General features: G+C 42.4%; 1 protein-coding gene across 1 annotated transcript in view; it reads left to right on the top strand.

The window, feature by feature from the left end:
* PLEKHA7 (pleckstrin homology domain containing A7) overlaps window positions 1-20,511 on the top strand; it is a 927,681-nt gene that overhangs the window by 784,679 nt on the left and 122,491 nt on the right. The window contains 2 exon segments of the mRNA XM_030201054.1: window positions 8,339-8,447; window positions 19,173-19,420. Coding sequence (XP_030056914.1) covers window positions 8,339-8,447; window positions 19,173-19,420 — 357 coding nt within the window.

The following is a 20,511-nucleotide window of genomic DNA, read 5'->3' as shown; positions in this document are numbered from 1 at the left end:
TGAGAAGGATGTCCATGCCTGCTATGCTTCCAACACCCCCTTTATTTGGATTTTGGATCACAAGTAGCAGCAGTGGGATTTGAACCAGCCACCTCTGGATTGCAAGTCCAGTGCTCTAACCACTAGGCCACTCCTCCACTCTACTCCACTCCCTTGAAATTTGGCTGTCCCTGTGGGGGGGGGGGGGAGCAGTATGCAGGTCCCTGGGGGGGGGAGGTATGTGTGTGTCAGCGGAGGCATAACGAAGGCTTGGATGTCCTTCTTTCAAACATTTTGGACATCCTCAACTGCCCCCCCCCCCCCACAGGAACGGCCAAATTTCAAGGGAGTGGAGGAGTGGCCTAGTGTCTTGCAATCCAGAGGTGGCCAGTTTAAATCCCACTGCTGCTACTTGTGATCCAAAATCCAAATAAATAAAGGGGGTGTCAGAGGCATAGCAGGCATGGACATCCTTCTCACAGAAACATCACATTTTGGACGTCCTCAACTGCCGTTGCAGGGACGGAGGCATAGCGAAGGACGTCTTTCACCCATACTCTTAAAAAAAAAAAAAGACGTCCCTGACGAACACTTGGATGTTTTATTTTTTTTTTTTTAATTTGAAAAATGTTTTTATTCCGTCACTTTGTTCCATAGTACATACACTTATTCAGCTAACAGCTGTACAGCCAGTGCAAATAGAATGGACTACAATATATACATTTGAAAACGTAATGAATTTTTTTTTTTTTTTCCCCCCCCCCCCCCTCCCCTCCCTCCCCCCTCCCTCACTTTATGGCTGAATTCCCTATATATTAGTTGCAGCAGTCCATAAACGCTCTAGATGCATCCATTCCTCCGCGTCAGGGTCAAATCTACCCCTCCGTCTATCTGTCAGTTGTTCAAGTCCCATTAATGTTCGGAGCCTCGTTTTCCATTTTCCCATCGTAGGGCCCACTCTCTGTTTCCAGTGGGCTGCTATCTCTAGCTTCGCAGCTGATAAACATAGTCTTTTTAGCCGCTTCTGCCATTTCTGGCCCCTTTTATTTCCCCACCCCAGTAAGCACCACTTTGGTTCTGCAGGAAACTGCACCCCCAGAATAGAGGTCAGGCACACCGTAACATCGTCCCAGAAGGAGCGTACAAGAGTGCAAGACCACCACACATGTATAAAACTACCCAGATCATTGTCACAGCGCCAACACCTGTCTGAGGCTTTAGAATACATTCGTTTTAACCGTTCTGGCGTATAGTACCATCTGCTTAAAACTTTGTAGGCATTTTCCTTTATTAATACACACACTGATGCCTTTTTTACCTCAATGCATACTCTCTCCCATTCTTTCACACTCATTTCACAGTTCAAATCGCTCTCCCATGCTTTCATATAAGGTAATTTATTCAATGCGCTACCTCTAATATAGTTATATAACCTGGATATGCCTCTCCTCCCCCCCTCCAGTGTAACCCATATATTTTCTAGGGGCTCCTTTTCCCTCGGGTCCGCATGTAACCACCCCTGTTTACTCATATAATGTTTGACTTGCAAATATGCATAATTGTCAGACTCCCGCAGGTCGAACTTCCTCCTTAGTGTCTCAAATGTCCTTATTGTACCCTCTGACATCAAATCTCGAAATCTCCGCAAGCCCTTTCTATACCATTCATGAAACGTACCCCCCTCTTCTCCCCCTGGGAACTCTACCTCATGAATAATATGAGCCAATGTTGAGGTTTTAACTCCCTTTTTAAATTTGCGTTTCAGCACCTCCCATGTGTGTAACAAGTGCCCTATAAATGGATTGTCAGTTTCCCTACGTGGGGTGCTCATCCTTCCAGATCCCCACAGACCCCTTTCCAGATTACACCTAGTTTCCAGTAGTTGTTCTAATACTGCTACTGGTGCCCCTTCCCCCTTACTCCATTCCGCCACCTGCTTCAGTTGTGCCGCTTGATAGTACCATGTGATGTTGGGCATCCCCCTCCCTCCTACCTCCACCCCACTCCACATAATTCGCTTTGATAACCTTGCCCTTTTCTCTCCCCAGGCGAATTTAGACATATCCGCCTGTAATTTGTTCAGGGTACCCAAGGGTACTTCCACTGGCAACGTCTGGAAGAGGAACAGCAACCTAGGGAGGAGGTTCATCTTGATAACCGCTATTCTTCCCCACCATGAGAGTAACCCATTTTTCCATCTACTTAAATCTGCTCTTAGCTCTCTAATCAAGGGGACATAGTTAATCCCATATACCTGTGCAAGGTTCCGCGGCAGCCTTACCCCAAGATATCGAAAGCTCTCCCTGGCATGCTTAAAAGAGAATCTGGTTACCAGGTTACTCATATCCAAAGTGGGACCCGCAATGCCCAGCACCTCAGACTTATCATAGTTGACTTTGAAACCAGATATGGCTCCAAACGCTCTAAGCTCCGTACAGATAGAGTGTAGAGTCTCCTCCGGGCGACTTACATAAAACAGAATATCATCTGCAAATAACGCCACTTTATGCTCTTGATCGCCCACCCTAATCCCCTCAATACTGACCGTCTCCCGAATTCTCTGTGCTAGCGGCTCAATTGCCAAGGCAAAGAGCAAGGGCGACAGGGGACATCCCTGCCGCGTGCCCCGCTGTATCCTAAACTGATCAGAGTATCCCCCATTAACTTTTATACAAGCTTTTGGTGTTGCATATAACCCCTTGAGCCATGTCAGTACCCCTGGGCCGAACCCCATAAATTCCAACACCTCCCATAGGTAATGCCACTCGACCCGGTCGAAGGCCTTTTCTGCATCCGTTGTTAAAAGTACAAAATCCCCCCCCCCGACGTTGGGCCTCCCATATAATGTTTAAAGATCTCCTTATATTATCCGCTACTTGCCTGCGCGGGACAAAGCCTGATTGATCCTCATGGATCAGTTGGGGCAGAAACTTATTAATCCGCTCCGCCATAGCCTTGGCCAGTATCTTAATGTCTATATTTATAAGGGATATAGGCCTGTAAGATGCACACAATGTAGGATCTCTTCCCGGCTTAGGGATCACCGAGATTCCCGCTTCATACATACTCCTAGACAAGGTCCCAGATTTGAAGCACTCATTTCCTACCCGTACTATCAATGGCCCTACCTCCTTGCTCATTAGCTTGTAGAATTTAGCCGTGTACCCATCGAGTCCCGGCGCTTTCCCTCCTTTTAATCCTCTAATAACTCCTTCTATCTCTTCCAATGTTATGGGCTTGTCCAATGATTCTCTTTGTGCATCTGTTAGTTTCCGCAATCCCAGCCCGTTTAAATATTCTTTGGTCTTTTCCCCCGAATCCCCACTTTCTTTGGTATACAAGTCCGCATAAAATTGGGCAAATCTGTCTCTAAGCTCTTTATCTTGATATAATAATGTGTCCCCCTCCCCTTTTAATTTCATGATAGTATTGCCCACCCTTCGCCGGCGTAGGCAGCGCGCCAGCATCCTTCCCGATTTATTACTATATTCAAAAAACTTTTGCTGAACCAACTTCCTTTGAAAATCCATCTGTTTAATTTGAATTTGACGTAAGGCTGCCCTGCATTCCCTCAGCTCAACAGGCACTTCAGGGCATTGTCCACCTTGATGTTGGGCCTCTAGGGTCGCTAACCTTTGTCTTACCTCCAATTCCCGCCTTTGCCCCTCCCTCTTCCTTTGACTGCCATTTTTAATCAGATGTCCTCTCACCACAGCTTTAAGAGCGTCCCAGAGTGTCCCCTCAGCCACTTCCCCCGTGTCATTGTATGCTAAGTAATCTTTTATTACCCTCCGGACTTCTTCACAGTCCTCCACTGAATCAAGCAGAGATTCATTCAGTCTCCAATAAGTGTGACCCTTTTCTCTCCCCAGCCCCCTCCACGAGGCCCAAATAGGGGCGTGGTCTGACACGTGTATACTCCCTATTCCCGAGTCTCCCACCCCCCCCCCAGATAGTTCGGGAGCCCCAAATTGCATCTATCCTTGTATATGTTTGTTGTGCATGCGAATAGAATGTATATGTCCTCTGCCCAGGGTGCTGCAATCTCCAAACATCTAACAAATCAAGATCCCTGACCAGACTCAATAATTTAGTCGTATTTGCCGAGACTCCACCCTTTTTCTTTCCTTTTGAGTGGTCTAGATCCGCTAAAGCCCAATTGAAATCCCCTCCAAGAATCACTTTTCCTCTCACAAAATTTGTCAACTCTAGTCTTAATTTTTCAAAGAATGCCCCTTGTCCCTCATTGGGTGCGTATATATTAACTAAGGTGATCTGTTGTTCATTGATCTTTCCCGTAACCGCTATACATCTTCCTTGGCTCTCCAGGAAAGTTTGCTCATGCACAAATGGTACCCTTTCTTTAATATAAATCGCCAATCCTCCCTTTTTCCCCCCTCTGGGGTCCATCGATATATAATTCTGACCCAGGTTTTTATATTGAATAAGCCTTACATCTTTCCTTTGGATATGTGTCTCCTGCAACATGATAATGTCCCACTGCATTTTAAGTATCTCCTTGCTAACAATACTTCTTTTTTCTGGTGTATTCAAGCCATTTACATTCCATGATCCCACTGTAATCCCTCCCTCCCTCCCTCCTCCCTTCCCCCCCTCCCTCCTCCCCCCTACCCATCCCCTCGACTGGCCGCTACTACAAGCTGCCATGTTCCCCCTAAGAAAGTGTCGTCCCCAGGGGAACCAGCCTCCCATTTTTCCCCCCCATCCTTTCAAACCTGTCATCTCCTTCATTCATTCCGAATGTATTCTATCTTAATCATAGACATATGATCAGTTAAACATTACCAACATGGTATCACTTACTACAACTGGTCAAGTGACCAAACTTAGCACCCGGGCATCAGCCCCTCTGTATTTGTCCATTCAAGTGTCCCCTTGCTGCTCCAGGCCCCGCTCCTTCCTCACTCTGTTTATGCTGGTGCCCTTTTTCCCCTGTTGGAGCCATCTGCCTGAACTGGCACTTTTCTCTCCATTACCATCCTTTGTGGAGACTCGCAGCTCCTCCGGTAGGTCCGTGCACCCCATGTTCTCCAGGATTTTCCTTGCTGCAGTCGGGTGTTGTATTTTCCTTGTCTGGTTCCCCACCGTAACCAAAAGGCCACTGGGGAAAATCCATCTATAGCGCAGACCAGTTTTTTGCAGATATCTCGTCACTTCGCGGAATTCCCGCCTCTTTTGTAAAGTAGATTTCGCCAGGTCTTGGAAAATCTGTATTTTAATGTTCTGCCATTGTATATCACCCAAGGCCCGGGCTTGCCTCCAAACAGTCTCTTTTACCTGGAAATCATGAAAGCAAGCAATGATATCCCTGGGGTTCTCCCCCCGCTGCGGTCCCAAACTCCGGTGTGCTCGATCGATTTTGATTTCAGACGTATCTGTACTCTCCTGGGGGTCTTTCCCGTGGCTCAGAATGAAGTTGCAAATCTCTTGCACTACTTTCACAGCTTCCATATATTGGGCCTCCTCTGGCACTCCTTTAAAGCGCAGATTCCCCCTTCGAGAGCGATTCTCTAGATCTTCCATCCGAATCTCCATTTCCTCCCGTTGCTGTCTCTCCTCTTTAACTGTTTTCGCCAGGCTCTCCACCCCCGCCTCCATCTCCTCCAGGCGATTCTCAGTCTCACCCACGCGGTTACCAATGTCTTTTACTTCTTCACGCAATTCTTTAACAGCAGCGTGTATGCTATTTCTAGTGTTAATCATCTCCGTTTTCAGCTCCTGGAACCATTTAATAATTTCGCTCCTCTCCAGTTCCACCTCACCGCCGCTCCGTTCTTCAAGTTCGGCCTCCGATTCGGGTTCCTCCGGCGCCATTTTGTTTTCGCGCGGAGGCAACCCTGCCGGCCCTCTGCTTCCCGCTTTTGCCGATTCAGCCGTATATTTAAATTTTGAAAGTTTCTTTCTGGCTGCCATATGTTCTGGTAAGTTCCGTTTCTCGTCTATGAAATTAAATCCGCCTAGATTAGGGGTTTAACAGCTTATTTCCTCGCGTCCCCGCGGAGCTCCGAATTTGGGCTACCGATCACATCGGTGACGTCACTTCCTCCCACTTGGATGTTTTATAAAGTTGTAGATGGCAATTTATTTAAGGTTGTAGACAGCTATTATACACGCAGCTTGTCTGCATGTATGAAGCCGTCTTTGGCACTGGCTTCCCCTCCTTAGGAAGGAAATTGTGTGCAAATGAGCTAACAGCTAGCTGGTCATTTGCATGCGATTTCCTTCATGCAAGGCCGTTCCTTTCCGAATTGGTAAGGGAAAGGCTTTTTCCATTCAGTTAGTGCATCAGTTAGTCCCACTGCAGTGCCCCCTAGGATGCCCGGTTGCTGTCCTGGCATGTCAGGGGGACCAGTGCACTACGAATGCTGGCTCCTCCCATGACCAAATAACTTGGATTTGGTTGTTTTTGAGATGGGCGTCCTCGGTTTCTATTATGGCCGAAAACCGGGGCCGACCATTCTAAGGTCGACCTAAATATTGAGATTTGGGTGTCCCCGACCGTATTATCGAAACGAAAGATGGACACCCATCTTGTTTCAATAATACGGGTTTCCCCGCCCCTTTGCTGGGACGTCCTTAGAGATGGGTGCCCTTAGAGGTGGTCGTCCCCGTTCAATTATACCCCTCTACGTGTGATCGTCGGAGAAGAAATTTTCCGAAGAAGTGAGTTTTAGGTGTATTTAGAATGTTGTAGTTCTTCATGCATCTGAGGGCTTATCGTATTGTGTTCCATGTCTTGGGGCAGATGTATGTAAAGTTGGTTGAGTATGAAGATTAGTATACAAAGCCTTGACATTTGGAAAGTGTAGGGTGAGAGAGGTTCTTGCGCCTCTGATAACATTTCGTATAGGTAGTTCTGTTAGGTTAATCATGTATTCCAGTGTGTCTGAAGATTATTCTGTAGGCAAGAGAGCATACCCATGCTTTAATTGGTAACCAGTGTAGGTTTTGAAGTAGTGGTTGAGCGCTTTTGAATCAATTTTTTTCCAAAGATACGTCTTGCTGCTGTGTTTTGTGCTGTTTGTAGTCTCTTTAGTGATTGTTCCTTGTATCCTGCATAAATTCTGGTAATTTAGAAAGCTCCTGAAATCTTGGCATTTTACAAAATATCTGTTTTGTCCTATGTTTATTTGAGACTAACTTATTTTTACTGTACTTGCAGAGCTGATGATAGTTGATAAAGGAATTTTTTTCTTCTCAGATCCCTTAGACCATTTGACTGTAAACCATCTAGAGCTAAGAGTCATGATGGTATATATAAAAATGTTGTTATTATTGGGGTCGATATTCAAAGCAAATTAACTGGCCAGAAACGGCTCTTGGCCGGTTAAATTACCTGTTTGGGGCTATCCACTATTTTTCAGTGGCACTTAACCAGTTACTGCTGCTGAAAATAACTAGTTAGTGTCAAACTGAAAGCAGGTTATTTTGGGAGTGTTCTCGAGTAGAGTCGGCACTCGGGCAGTTAAGTGCCGATATTCTGCACTTAACCATTTATTTATTTATTTATTTATTTGATATTTGTATCCACTTTATCCGAATTCTATTATTCAGTTCTATGAGGCTTACATAAGTAATAAACAGTACAAATTAATGAATAATACATACGAAAGAAAGACTGTAATAATTAAGAACATTGAACTTATTGAAAAGAAAAGCCTTCAAGAATTTACAGAAGGTCAAGTAGTTACTGAGTTTTTTATTTCTCTTGGGACGTAATTTCACCATTTAGTACCTAAATGAGAGAAGTCTTTAGTTATGGATTTATATTTGATATTTTTGTAGCTATGGAAGTGTAGAATAAGTACAGTTTCGAGTTGGAAGATCTGTCATGTCACACCATAATCTGGGGACTTTCCACAAATGATTTTTTATATAAATGTACACGTTTTGAATATAATTCTGGCTTTGATCAGTAGCCAATGCAGTCTAATAAGGAGTGGTGATGCCCTTTCAAATTTAGTGGCTTTGTAAACAAGTTGAACAGCAGTGTTTAGTGTTGTTTATGCATTAGCAGGCTTTGGAAACTTGGAAATTGAATGCCGGTGCCTGGAAGTGGCCCAGCATTGAATTTCCAGGGTTAACGCCGACAGCAGTCAGCAAAGCGCAGATCGCTACCAGTTGAATATGGGGCCCATTATTACTATTGTAACTGCCATGCTGCATAAGCTACTCCAATATGTTGCTGGAATTTTCTGGGCCATTTCAACATGCACTAGGATTGGGTTAAAATGGCCCAGCAGATTGCTCTAAAGCTATGCTCTTTGCATTTAATAAAGATTTATAGTTCATGGGCTTAGAAATATGTTTGTGTGTTTATTCTATTGCTGAATATTAGGAGAAGACACAAATGCAAAGAGATTTATGGAGAATTGAAGATGTTACAGCTGGCTTAAGTGCAAATAAAGCAAACTACAAAGTCATAATAGAATCTGTGAAGAATCCAGGTATGTGAAACAATCACTTTACACAGGTGTAAAAATTAGCATTACATAATAATTATCATTTTTTTATTTCATATTTATTTGGATTTTACTCACACCTTTTTCAGTAGTAGTTCAAGGTGAGTTACAGTCAGGTACACTGGGTATTTCTAAATTTGTTGCTACAAAAAAGAGGATTCAAATCCAGATCATCTAATTTAACACCACAGCTTAAAAATGAGGAAACAGAATTAATAATGAAACCCCTACAAGTTCACGGTATATGGAAGAATCCAATACACTAATCACAAGTAAACATCTCAAGGACATTTAGGATAAATACAGTAATGAAATGTTTTCAATGCAAGCAACTTCTTTCTAAGATAGTATGGAAAAATCACATGGAGTTGTAGAGTGGTTGAGGCTTACTGGTCAGATCACCTAGCATTTAAAAAAGAAGACAATTGTTGAGGCTCAAAAAAAAAGCATAATGCACTCCTTAGTACTTAATTTTCCTTACTGCTTGTCCACGTAAATACTGTGGAGCTTAGCTGGATGCCAAGAGAGGTGTCGCAGCTCGGTTTTCAGTTCTGTATCTTCACCTGCTGGTTGATTAACACAACTGTCCCACAGTTGCCGGAATAACAGGAAGGACTAATTTCTTCTTCTTATACCGATTTTCACTATTAGAGTAGCTTGTACCGATTCTCTTGGCTAACCCAGGTTATTCCCCAAGGTGTCATCCTTGGTTAAGTGGAACCATATATGAGCCTACTCCCGAGCCCCTGTCTTTCTTCATTCTCCAAAGGGGCTGCTTTAGCAGTGAATGGATACCAGAAGATGTAAAAGTCCAAACTAATAAAAACCGTAACTCTGACCGGGGTTTTCATGTAGTTAGAATCCAGGTCAGAGATAGTTTTTATGACGTTTGGACTTTTACACCTACTGGCATACATTCAACCTGAAGCAGCCTCTTTCGCTGAAACATGGCCATGCCAGATATGTACGTATAAAACCTAGGAGCCAAAGTAGTGGCCTAGTGGTTAGGGTGGTGGACTTTGGTCCCTGGAAACTGAGGAACTGAGTTCGATTCCCCGCACAGGCAGCTCCTTGTGACTCTGGGCAAGTCACTTAACCCTCCATTGCCTGCCGCATTGAGCCTGCCATGAGTGGGAAAAAGCGCAGGGTACAAATGTAACAAAAATAAAAAAAATAGTGACTAAAGCCTTCATCTTTACATGGTTGGCCTTTTTTCTTGTTAACTGTATTGGATTTTTGCAAACCATTTGCCTTGCTGTTTCCTTAGACCTTTTTTCATTCTCTTCCTGCCTTAGAAGAATTTAGGTCAGTTGATTTACATACCTTATGAACAAAACATATATCATGGAGATTAGGTCCTCTTGCAGTATCCACCAGATTCTATATAGAATGCCTAGCATCCCGTGCCAAAATCCAAGCATATTCTATAACACTGTGCTTAACGTTAGCTTTATTTATTTGTTCATTCTTGTATCCCACAATTATCCAAAAACAAGTTTTGGTTCAATGTGGCTTACAGTTGACAATCAGGAGTGATTACAGTGTTGCATTACAGTACAAATTAGTCTGGATCATCAGTAACACATATAATTAACCATAAAATTTCTTGAAGGGGTAGTTGAACTGAAGATAGTTTGTAATGCTTTGTGTGATCTTGGGAATTGAGTTCCACCATTTGGAAGCCAGGTAACTAAATCCATCCATATAAATGATTTTGTAGATTGTGTTTCTGCCTTTGGGTGGTGTGAAGTAGTAAGTAACTTCTGGTATCTGGACTTGCGTTTCTTGGTGATAATTCGATCAGGTCTAACACATAATCTGGGGCCATGCCGAACAATATTTTGAAAATGAGGGTGCTGGTTTTGAATAGTAGTCTGGACTTGATTGGGAGCCAGTATAGCATTATGAGCAATGGAGTTGCTCTTTCACATTTTGACTTTTTGAAGATCAGCCTTGCTGCTGTATTTTGAACGGTTTGCAGTGATTTCAGTATGCTTTCTTTGCACCCTACATATGCTGCATTACAATAGTCTAGTTGGGGCAATATTATTGATTGTACTATGAGACAAAATGATTGACTGGGAAAGTAGTCTCTAATTTTTCGCAGTTTCAATAGAGTTTTGAAACGTTTTGATGTGACTGCTGAAACTTGATTTTCAAGAGATAGGTGTTTGTCAAGAATGATTCCTAATATTTTTAGTTGTGTTTCGATTTGGTACATTTGTTGGTTGATTCAGAATTTTTGGTAAGAAGTGGGACTATGTGGGCTGGTTAGGACCAGGAATTTTGTTTTAACTCTATTCAGTTTAAGTTTGAAAATTGTGGCCCAGTTTTTCATAAGGTCCAGCCCTGTTTTAACCCTATCCAATATTTCTGTGATATTGTTGTTGAAAGGTACATAGATGGTGACATCATCTGCATATTTGAGTGGGTTAAATCCCATTGTTTCTAATTTTATGCCAAGTGGCGCTATCATAATATTGAATAGTATGGGTGATATTTGGAAACCCTGTGGCACCCCACATTCGGAGATCCAAGAAGTTGAAAACTGATTATCCATCTTTACAATATAGAATCTAGACCTTAAAAAACATTAAACCAGGCTGCCACTGCACCAGTAATTCCTATGTTGTCAAGCAGGGTCATTAGTGTAGTGTGGTCTACCAGATCAAAAGCACTTGACATATCAAATTGTAGTAGTAGGATCTTATGACCTTGGCATATTAGTCCTGAATTTTGTTATCAGGGTGCTTATGACTTTTTCAGTGCTGTATAGTGGTCTGAAACCTGATTGAGAGCTATGTAGGACTGAGAAATGTGTCAGATATTCCATTAGCTGTTGTGCTACTAGACCCTTCATCGTTTGGTCAGTAGTAGTATTGAAGCCACTGGTCTATAGTTTGTGAGTTCGCTGGTGTTTTGGGGGATTGGAGTAAGTATAATTTCGCCCTTATCAGGAGGGAAGTGACCATTCAAAAACATGTATTTTATGTATTCGGTAAAACATTCAATGAACCATTCTGGTGGATTCTTCATCATGTATTTAATAGACAGTTTGCATGTGCATATTTTGTCAGTAATGCTTTAACTGTTCTGGTTATAGGCGTTTTAAAGGTGGACCAGATTCTGTCTGCCTTCAAGTGATCTTTGTTGGATTCATATTATTATTTATTTATTATTTGTTACATTTGTATCCCACATTTTCCCACCTTTTTGCAGGCTCAATGTGGCTTACATATAACCATTAACGGCGTTAGCCGATTCCGGTCTGAACAAATACATAGTATGAATGAATACAAAGTGATATTGTGGTAGAATGAGGTACATGTATGGTAGGTACAATTGGGGGAATGTCTCTGGGGGATATTTGTTTTGCAGCAAGATTTGTTCTTATTTTTGTTGTTTATTGCTCGAAATATTGTCAAACTCATCAGCTGTTGGTGGTGTTTCATTTGATGGCTTGTAGAGCTTGGGTGTTTAGTAGGTTATTCATGAGTTCGTATACTTTTTTCATATTGATCTGTTCTGGGTTCACATATGTGCTGAAGTATTCCATTTTGGCTTTCTTTATGGTTTGTTTATACGTTCTTATTGCTTTTCTCCATTTAGTTTTGTTTATGTCTGATTTGTTTTTGGACCACTTTCTTTATCATTTCCTACAGAGTTATTTCAGTACCCTGTTTCCCCAAAAATAAGACATCCCCTGAAAATAAGACCTAGTAGAGGTTTTGCTGAATTGCTACATATAAGGCCTCCCCCGAAAGTAAGACCTAGCAAAGTTTTTGTTTGGCCCCGATGGGACATGGACACAGAAACCTTAATTTTTTTTGCTGTAACCCAAAGACGAAATAACATTAAAGAAATGCAAGAAACAAGACTGAGGTGGAAAATCTATCGTCCAGCGGACTCCTACCATCCTCCTTCACGCTTTTGTGAAGATCAACTACCAGTAAGTGAGCCCGGAAAGAGAAGAAACATCCCCCTTGCAGAAATAATAAAAGAAAAGAAAATGAGTAACCGAGCCCTTTCAGCGCTGCTCCATTGCCCTAGGGCTAAGTCAGACTAGATGGATGGAAAGTGTTGCGAATGTACAGGAGGAGCGCATAAAACGCCACCAACGGGGAACGGAGCTACCGTAGAATTCTTTTTAACGTTTGTAATATGGTAGGGATGATCCTGCGCCCTAAGCCCTCTCACAACCTCTCGAGACCCCCAGCCAGAGCAGAGACCCCCAGCCAGAGCAGAGACCCCCAGCCAGAGCAGCCCGGCCCCACATTCCATTACCTTCCCTAGTGCATACCCCTCCTCCATTCCCAGACCGGCCAGGGCGGCTCTGCTCTGCTCGAGTCCTGCGGTCACTGTGGGCAGATAGGTGAGCCACGGCCTACTCCTGCAGGATACCACCCCCCACTTCAATACTGTTCCCGACCGCCACAGTCCTCCTACTACTCCCGAATAAGACATCCCCTGAAAATAAGACCTAGCGCATCTTTGGGAGCAAAAATTAATATAAGACACTGTCTTATTTTCGGGGAAACATGGTAGCTCATTATTCAACCAGGGATTTGGTTGTTTGTACCTCCTTGTTTTCATTTTGAGTGGTGCTATTTTGTTCAATATGTTTTTGCTTGATTCATCCCATTTCCTCATGAAATGGTTGTTGTTGGGTGCTATGTTTGTTTGTTCATTCAACGCTGTTAACCAGATGCTGTGGTTATTCACCTTTCCTCTGGTAATAAAAGTGTGTGATGTTCTTGGTTCACTAATCTTAACATTCTGTTTCCATTGAAATGTGAATGTGAGTTTGCTGTGATCTGACCATATCATCTCTTCCGAGTTGTGATTTTCTAGTATTTGGTTATTTGCAGAGAACCTATAAGTTAGTAAGTCTAGTAAATTACCTTTTGCATGTGATGAAGTGGCTTTTGCTGTTTTGAGGTTCTGTTGGTTCAGCAAATTTATTAAAATCTTCCATAACGTCAGCAGCAGATGAATCCAGAAACCAGTGGGTTGTATCCATCTACCAAAAGAGAATCCACGTACGTGGAGGACTCAAGAAGTCCCACAAAGAAACTCAAACACAGAGGGAAGTGGGACTATGAACCAGGATTTCCAAAGACCGGACCACAGAAGTAGTACATAATAGATGACGGCAGAGAAAGACCTGCACAGTCCATCCAGTCTGCCCAACAAGATAACTCATATGTGCTACTTTATGTATATATAGGGTTGCCATTTTTTGTCCTCATAAAAAGAGGACACTTGCCCCGCCCCTTTCATGTTCCCTGTCCTGCCCCTCCCACGCCCTCGCCCCACCCCTGACTCATATTCCCCTCCTCCCCCAATCACCTTGCCTCCCCCCTGTCATCTCCACTCCCCCCCGTCACCTCCCCTCCCCTTACACTACTATCCCTGGTGGTCTAGAGGTACCTCTTCAGGGCAGGAAAGAGCCCCCTCTTTCCTGCCTGGAGCGCTGCTGCCAGCTGCCCTGCATCCTGTGGTGAGTCCAGCTCTCAGCGTTTCAAAATGGCCACCGAGAGTTGAAGTCTCGCGAGGCTGCTTCATCTCTCGGCGGCCATTTTGAAACGCCGAGAGCCAGACTCACAGTATGCAGGGCAGCTAGCAGCAGCGCTCCGGGCAGGAAAGAGGGGGCTCTTTCCTGCCCTGAAGAGGTACCTCTAGACCACCAGGGATAGTAGAGTAAGGGGAGGGGAGGTGACGGGGGGGAGTGGAGATGACAGAAATCCAGACAAACGGGCAGGCTGGCCAAATCCGTCCGGACATGTCCGGGTAAATCCGGATGTATGGTAACCCTATGTGTATACCTGACCTTGATTTGTATCTACGAATGGTCCGTTCTGGGTAACCTCTTTCAAATAATCGATTGGTCAACTCCTTAGATTGTTGAAGAAATGTAGCATCCGAAGTGCAGCATTTATCAAAGGAGGAGAGGCACGTTTATACTTCAGTCCTTTGGAAGAACATTAATATTATCATATACGGAGTTCCTGATGAAGATTTTCGAAACCCTGCAGAGTCGGACCCGTTATGACTTTATATTGAAGGACGCAATGAGTCAGTAGTCGAGAATCGCGTTGGGACGATTTGAGTGAGGTTTATGGATATCCACATTCACCGGATTACATCTTGTTGAAAGAAACAAATTTAAGGAGATATCACAGCTGACATAAAAGAAACAGGGGTCAGTTTTCTCTATACGTCAGCAAGAGGAGGGAGATTGACAAGAACTGCACCTATTGTACCCATTGAGGATTCTCTTGACTGCATACACGCTAAGTGCCTTTTGAATTTTTGACTTCTTGAATTGCTCATAATATGAATAGCATTCAATTATAGATATAATACAATCACATCGTGACATAGAAAGTTTTTGTGCACATCGGAAATATTTAGATGTGCAGGAGGTTTTTTATAGGAGCGAGTGTTAGGTGTGGCTTACTCGGTTCTGTGATTTGTGAATATTATATATGGAAGTACAGAAGCACATAAGGGTGTTTGGCATATAAAAATTGGACAGAAAAATATCCTTGATTTTTATCTGCCATTTCAGGGCACAGACTGTAGACGTCTGCCCAGCAATAACCCCGCCTCCCACCACTGGCTCTGCCACCCAATCTCCGCTAAGCTTCTGAGGATCCATTCCTTATGAACAGGATTCCTTTATGTTTATCCCACGCATTTTTGAATTCCGTTATCGTTTTCATCTCCACCACCTCCCGCGGGAGGGCATTCCAAGTATCCACCACTCTCTCCGTGAAAAAATACTTCCTAACATTTTTCTTGAGTCTGCCCCCCTTCAATCTCATTTCATGTCCTCTAGTTCTACCGCCTTCCCATCTACGGAAAAGGTTCGTTTGCGGATTAATACCTTTCAAATATTTGACCATCTGTATCATATCACCCCTGTTTCTCCTTTTCTCTATGGTATACATGTTCAGGTCAGCAAGTCTCTCCTCTTACGTATTGTAACACAAATCCCATACCATTTTTGTAGCTTTTCTTTGCACCGCTTCAATTCTTTTTACATCCTTAGCAAGATACGGCCTCCAAAACTGAACACAATGCTCCAGGTGGGGCCTCACCAACGACTTATACAGGGGCATTAAAAACCTCTTTTCTTCTGCTGGTCACACCTCTCTCTATGCAGCCTAGCAACCTTCTAGCTACGGCCACCACCTTGTCACACTGTTTTGTCACCTTCAGATCCTCAGATACTATCACCCCAAGATCCCTCTCCCCGTCTGTACATATCAGACTCACCGCCTAACATATACATCTCCCGTGGATTTCTACTCTCTAAGTGCATCACTTTGCATTTCTTCGCATTGAATTTTAATTGCCAAACCTTAGACCATTCTTCTAGCTTCTGCAGATCCTTTTTCATGTTTTCCACTCCCTCCTGGGTGTCCACTTTGTTACAAATCTTATTGTCATCCGCAAAAAGGCAAACTTTACCTTCTAACCCTTCGGCAATGTCACTCACAAATATATTGAACAGAATCAGCCCAGCACCGATCCCTGAGGCACACCACTACTCACCTTTCCCTCATCCGAGCGAATTCCATTAACCACCACCCTCTGGCGTCTGTAAAATGAAGCAAAATTTATTTAAAAACAAAATGACTCGACACAACATTGTGTTTCGGCCAGAAGGCCTATATCAGGAGTCTATGGATTGAAAACAATATATAGAAAAATGAAATTTAAAACATAAAGCCAAAATGAAAACAGAAGACATGAACATATGGGATTAAACAAATATATATAATGTGCGTGTATATATTATATTATACTTCATCTGTTTGTGGTATAGATGCAACATCAATGTCTAGGTCTTCCATGAGTAGGGCATGGAAAACCTGATGGAACATGGATGCAACATAAAATAGTTAGTTTAACATGAATAGAACTTAATAAAACATAGATGTTTATTATTTGTTACATTTGTATCCCACATTTTCCCACCTATTTGCAGGCTCAATGTGGCTTACATAGTACCGTGGAGACGTTAGCCAACTCCGGTGATGAAACAAATACAAAGTGTTGTTATGGTCGAATAAGATTCATGTGTTACAGACACATTAGGGAATCGTAGAGAAGAGGAGTTATATTGTTCATTACAGGCTTTGGTTTTGCTGTATTGCCTGATTCGGGCACTTAGATTGGGTCGGTAGGGTATGCCTTTTCGAACAGGTTGGTCTTTAGTGATTTATGGAAGTTGAGGTGGTCATACGTTGTTTTCACGGCTTTTGGTAGTGCATTCCACAGTTGTGTGCTTATATAGGAGGATCTGTATGCTTGATATGAGAATGAAAGCCCAGAAGTGGCGACGATTGGTTCTAATGTTTTACAGTTCTCCAAGCATGCCGGTGCATTATATACTATTTTTTTCCTATACCATTCACGTTTTCCCACCATTGTATTATTTTATTATTTATCCATCTGTGATGTTTTCCCTCCACTGTGTCCTGCACAATTCGGTAGTTTTAATTTGCGAATTTCATCGTTTTTTTAGTGTTTGGGTTTTTTTTTCTTAGACCATATTATTATTATTCTTTCAGACCATCACAATCATTTATTTTATTTTTTTAGACCATTAGAATCAGTCGTCGCCACTTCTGGGCTTTCATTCTCATATCAAGTATACAGGTCAGTCTTTTTAGAGTTTACTCTGGTATGGCTCTCTGCAATTTAGTTCTCTATCTCCACCTGCTGGTAGACGGATGCAACCCACTGGTTTCTGGATTCATCTGCTGTGACTAAAGGAAAGAAAATTATCAGGTAAGGCAGAATTTTACCTTAGTGTAGTTGTTGTGTTGTTTTTCTAGATTCAGGTTGATACCTCCTAATAGAAGTTGATATCTCCTATTAGGAGCCAATCAGCATTGTTAACAGCACTTAACAATCAATAATGAACTAATTGGCAATAATTAGAATTTACGCACACAACTCCCTAAGCGTATTCTGTAATGCACTGCGCCCAAATTTGAATGCACACAGGCAAAAAGGGGTGTGGTTATGGGCGGGGAAATTGTGGGCATTCCAGAATTTACACACATAGTTATAGAATATGGCCCTCTGTGCCTAAATCTACACACCGGGATTTACGCCACATTTTCATTGGTGTAAATAGATGTGCATAGTTTTAGGCTGTAGGATATCGACTAAGCGTATTCTATATACTGCACCTAAATCTAGGCACAGCTTATAGAATACGCTTAGGAAGAAATGTTTTCCATGCCGATTTTTCTAAGCTCAATATATAGAATCTGGCCTATATGTGTACATCTTACAGGGGTGTGCATGTGAATTTGATTCATTTGAGATGCCTAAATCATTTGTAAGCATGAATTAATGTGTGAATGATCAATTGTGTAGATTTTTGGGTTCTCGTGTACATAATGCAGGCAATTCTATAGGTACCTACAATTAGGCAACTGGAGGACACATGATGGTAGGAGCCTATTCTATAAAGTAACCCAGGGCCTAGGTTTATGATATAGAAGACTAGCATAACTGGCTGTCAATGTACCTAACATTTAGGCGCTCACAGTTAAAGAGCTGCCTCCCTGCCTATGTCCCACCCATTGTCCATGCATGTCTGCACCCCCTCCCCCCCCCCCCCCCAGGTAAGCTAAGCAGGTAATTTGCCAAGTAGCACTTAGGTGGCAGGCTGGCATATACATGTGTACATGAGGAGTAGCCTAATGGTTAGTGCAGTGTCCTGAGAACCAGGGGAACTGGGTTCAATTCCCACTGCATCTCCTTGTGACTCTGGGCAAGTCACTTAACCCTCCATTGCCCCAGGTACAAAATAAGTGCCTATATTGTAACCACAGAAAGGTGGTATATCAAATCCCTTCCCCCTACTCTAAACATTTAAACATTTATTCTTTAAGTAGTGCCTAAAAATTGGCACCAACAATTTAACTTGCTTAGTGCAATTCTATAGAGTAGGCTTCCTTTTATAGAATCACGCTTAGGCATAAACTTTGCCTAACAGTAGGTGCTTGCAGTTAAGCCTGCTATAAATAGGCTTAAATGCTGGCGCCTACAGTTAGGTGCAATTTGACCATATTCTATATCACAGCACATAACATTTGGGAACGCCCCAAAGAAACATCCTCTCCTCCCTATACCTCATCCATTCCAGTATGATCTTCTTTCTACAATGTATAACCTTCTGTAGTATCACCAAAAGACACTGACAGATTTGTAACCTTTTAACCATCTAGTCAATGTGTTGATACCTTGTTACCATTTATCTTTGTAAGCCACATTGAACCAGACATCTCTGGATAATGAGGGGTATAAATGCTGTTATAAATAAAAATAAATAAATAAAAAATATGTACACACGTAAGGATATATGCACACATTGTTATACAATATGATATGCACATAAAACCTAATTATTACCAATTAGTGCTAATTGGTTATCACCCAATTATCAGTGCTGATTGGCTTATTACTCAATTATATTTGCGTTAAATTGGGTCCACGCCCAATTTAACACACTAAACTCTTAGCAACATATATAGAATCTGGCTCATAACATGCATGTTGATGTGAGCACCTAGGTTGTAAAACTGCCCTCAAACTGAACTTTGTTTTTGTTGGGCACTGCCCTAGTCTCTAATATTATACATTTCTTCCCCCCCCCCCCCCCCCCCCCCCCCACCAATCCAGAGAGAAAAACAGTGCCTTTGTTTCATCAATCTTCTGTGCCTTCCACATCCATTTCTTTCAAACCTAAGGAGAGAAGAGCTGTCACTCAGCAAAGTCCTCCACTGAGTCCGATGAAATCTGTACTGGAGGTTAGATTGTTTCCACAGTCCCAGCCGCAGCCTTATACTCAGCCACCACCTCAGGTTCAGACACAGCAGCTAAGAAAAATGGAACCACCGCTTCAGACACCAACCAAGCAGTTTCCAAAGGTTGGAAAAGCCATTGCACAGTTAAACTGCACTTAATGAATACGTGTGAAAAGAAATATGTTGTCATTAAATCTTGAGTTTTTATTTGCTAGAAATGCAGAAAAGCAATACTGGAAACCTTGTTGAATTTCTCAGGAATTCGAGTAAACGTTTTGAATGTTTTTGAAACGTTTGTATCCCTGTTAATCATCAAATTACATTGGTAGACTTCAATAATGATAATGTATAAATTAACACTAACCCCTGAATTCTATAAAAGTTGTTAAAAATTGCATGCACAATTTTGCGTGTACACACAATTTAATTGAATTACGAACCAATTAGCACAAACAATTGAGATTTTAACAATTATTGGTGCTAATTGGATTTAATTAAAATTTATGTGCCTAAATTTAGGTGTGGGATCTGTACATAACTTTTACATGCGGGTCCAAGAAGGGGGGGTAGGGTCATGGGCTGATCAGGGGTGTTCCTTTAATTTATGCACAAGAAGTTACACCAAGGTTTCGTTGGTGTAAATGGTCACGCCTATATGTAGTCGTGGATCCCAGTGCTAAGTGCTATTCTGTTAATGGCTCCTTACTTTTAAGTGTCATTTATAGAATAGTGCTAAGTGCTATTTTTTTCGGCACTGATTCGTTTAGGTGCCATTTATAGAATTTAGCCCTAAACCCCCGGATTCTATATAGTGCACTTAGATTTAGGTGCTGAAATTGGCGCAGATTCTAAAACACTGCACATAAGCTAATTGGCACTGATTAGAATTTAGGTGCACAACTCAGCGTATCCTGTAATGATGTGTACCGAACTTCTAATATGCGCAGGCAAAAAGGGGCATGGTTATGGGCAGAGAAATGGGCATTTCATGGGCATTCTGAAATTTAGGTGCCTAGTTATAGAATATGGCCCAGTGCACTTAAATCTACACACTGCCATGTTTTAGTTGGTGTGGGTTCATGCAGATTTAGGCACTGAAATATCAACTAAGCTTATTCTTTAATTGGCGCCTAAAACTAGGTGCCGAATATAGAATAAGTTTATTCTATACTGATTTCAACGCCAGTTTTTTTAGGCACCGTATAGAGAATCTC

Source organism: Microcaecilia unicolor, chromosome 4 (assembly GCF_901765095.1).
Source record: "Microcaecilia unicolor chromosome 4, aMicUni1.1, whole genome shotgun sequence".
NCBI lineage: Eukaryota > Metazoa > Chordata > Amphibia > Gymnophiona > Siphonopidae > Microcaecilia > Microcaecilia unicolor.
The sequence above is the reverse complement of the archived record's forward strand: the minus strand, read 5'-3'. Positions and strand labels throughout refer to the sequence as shown.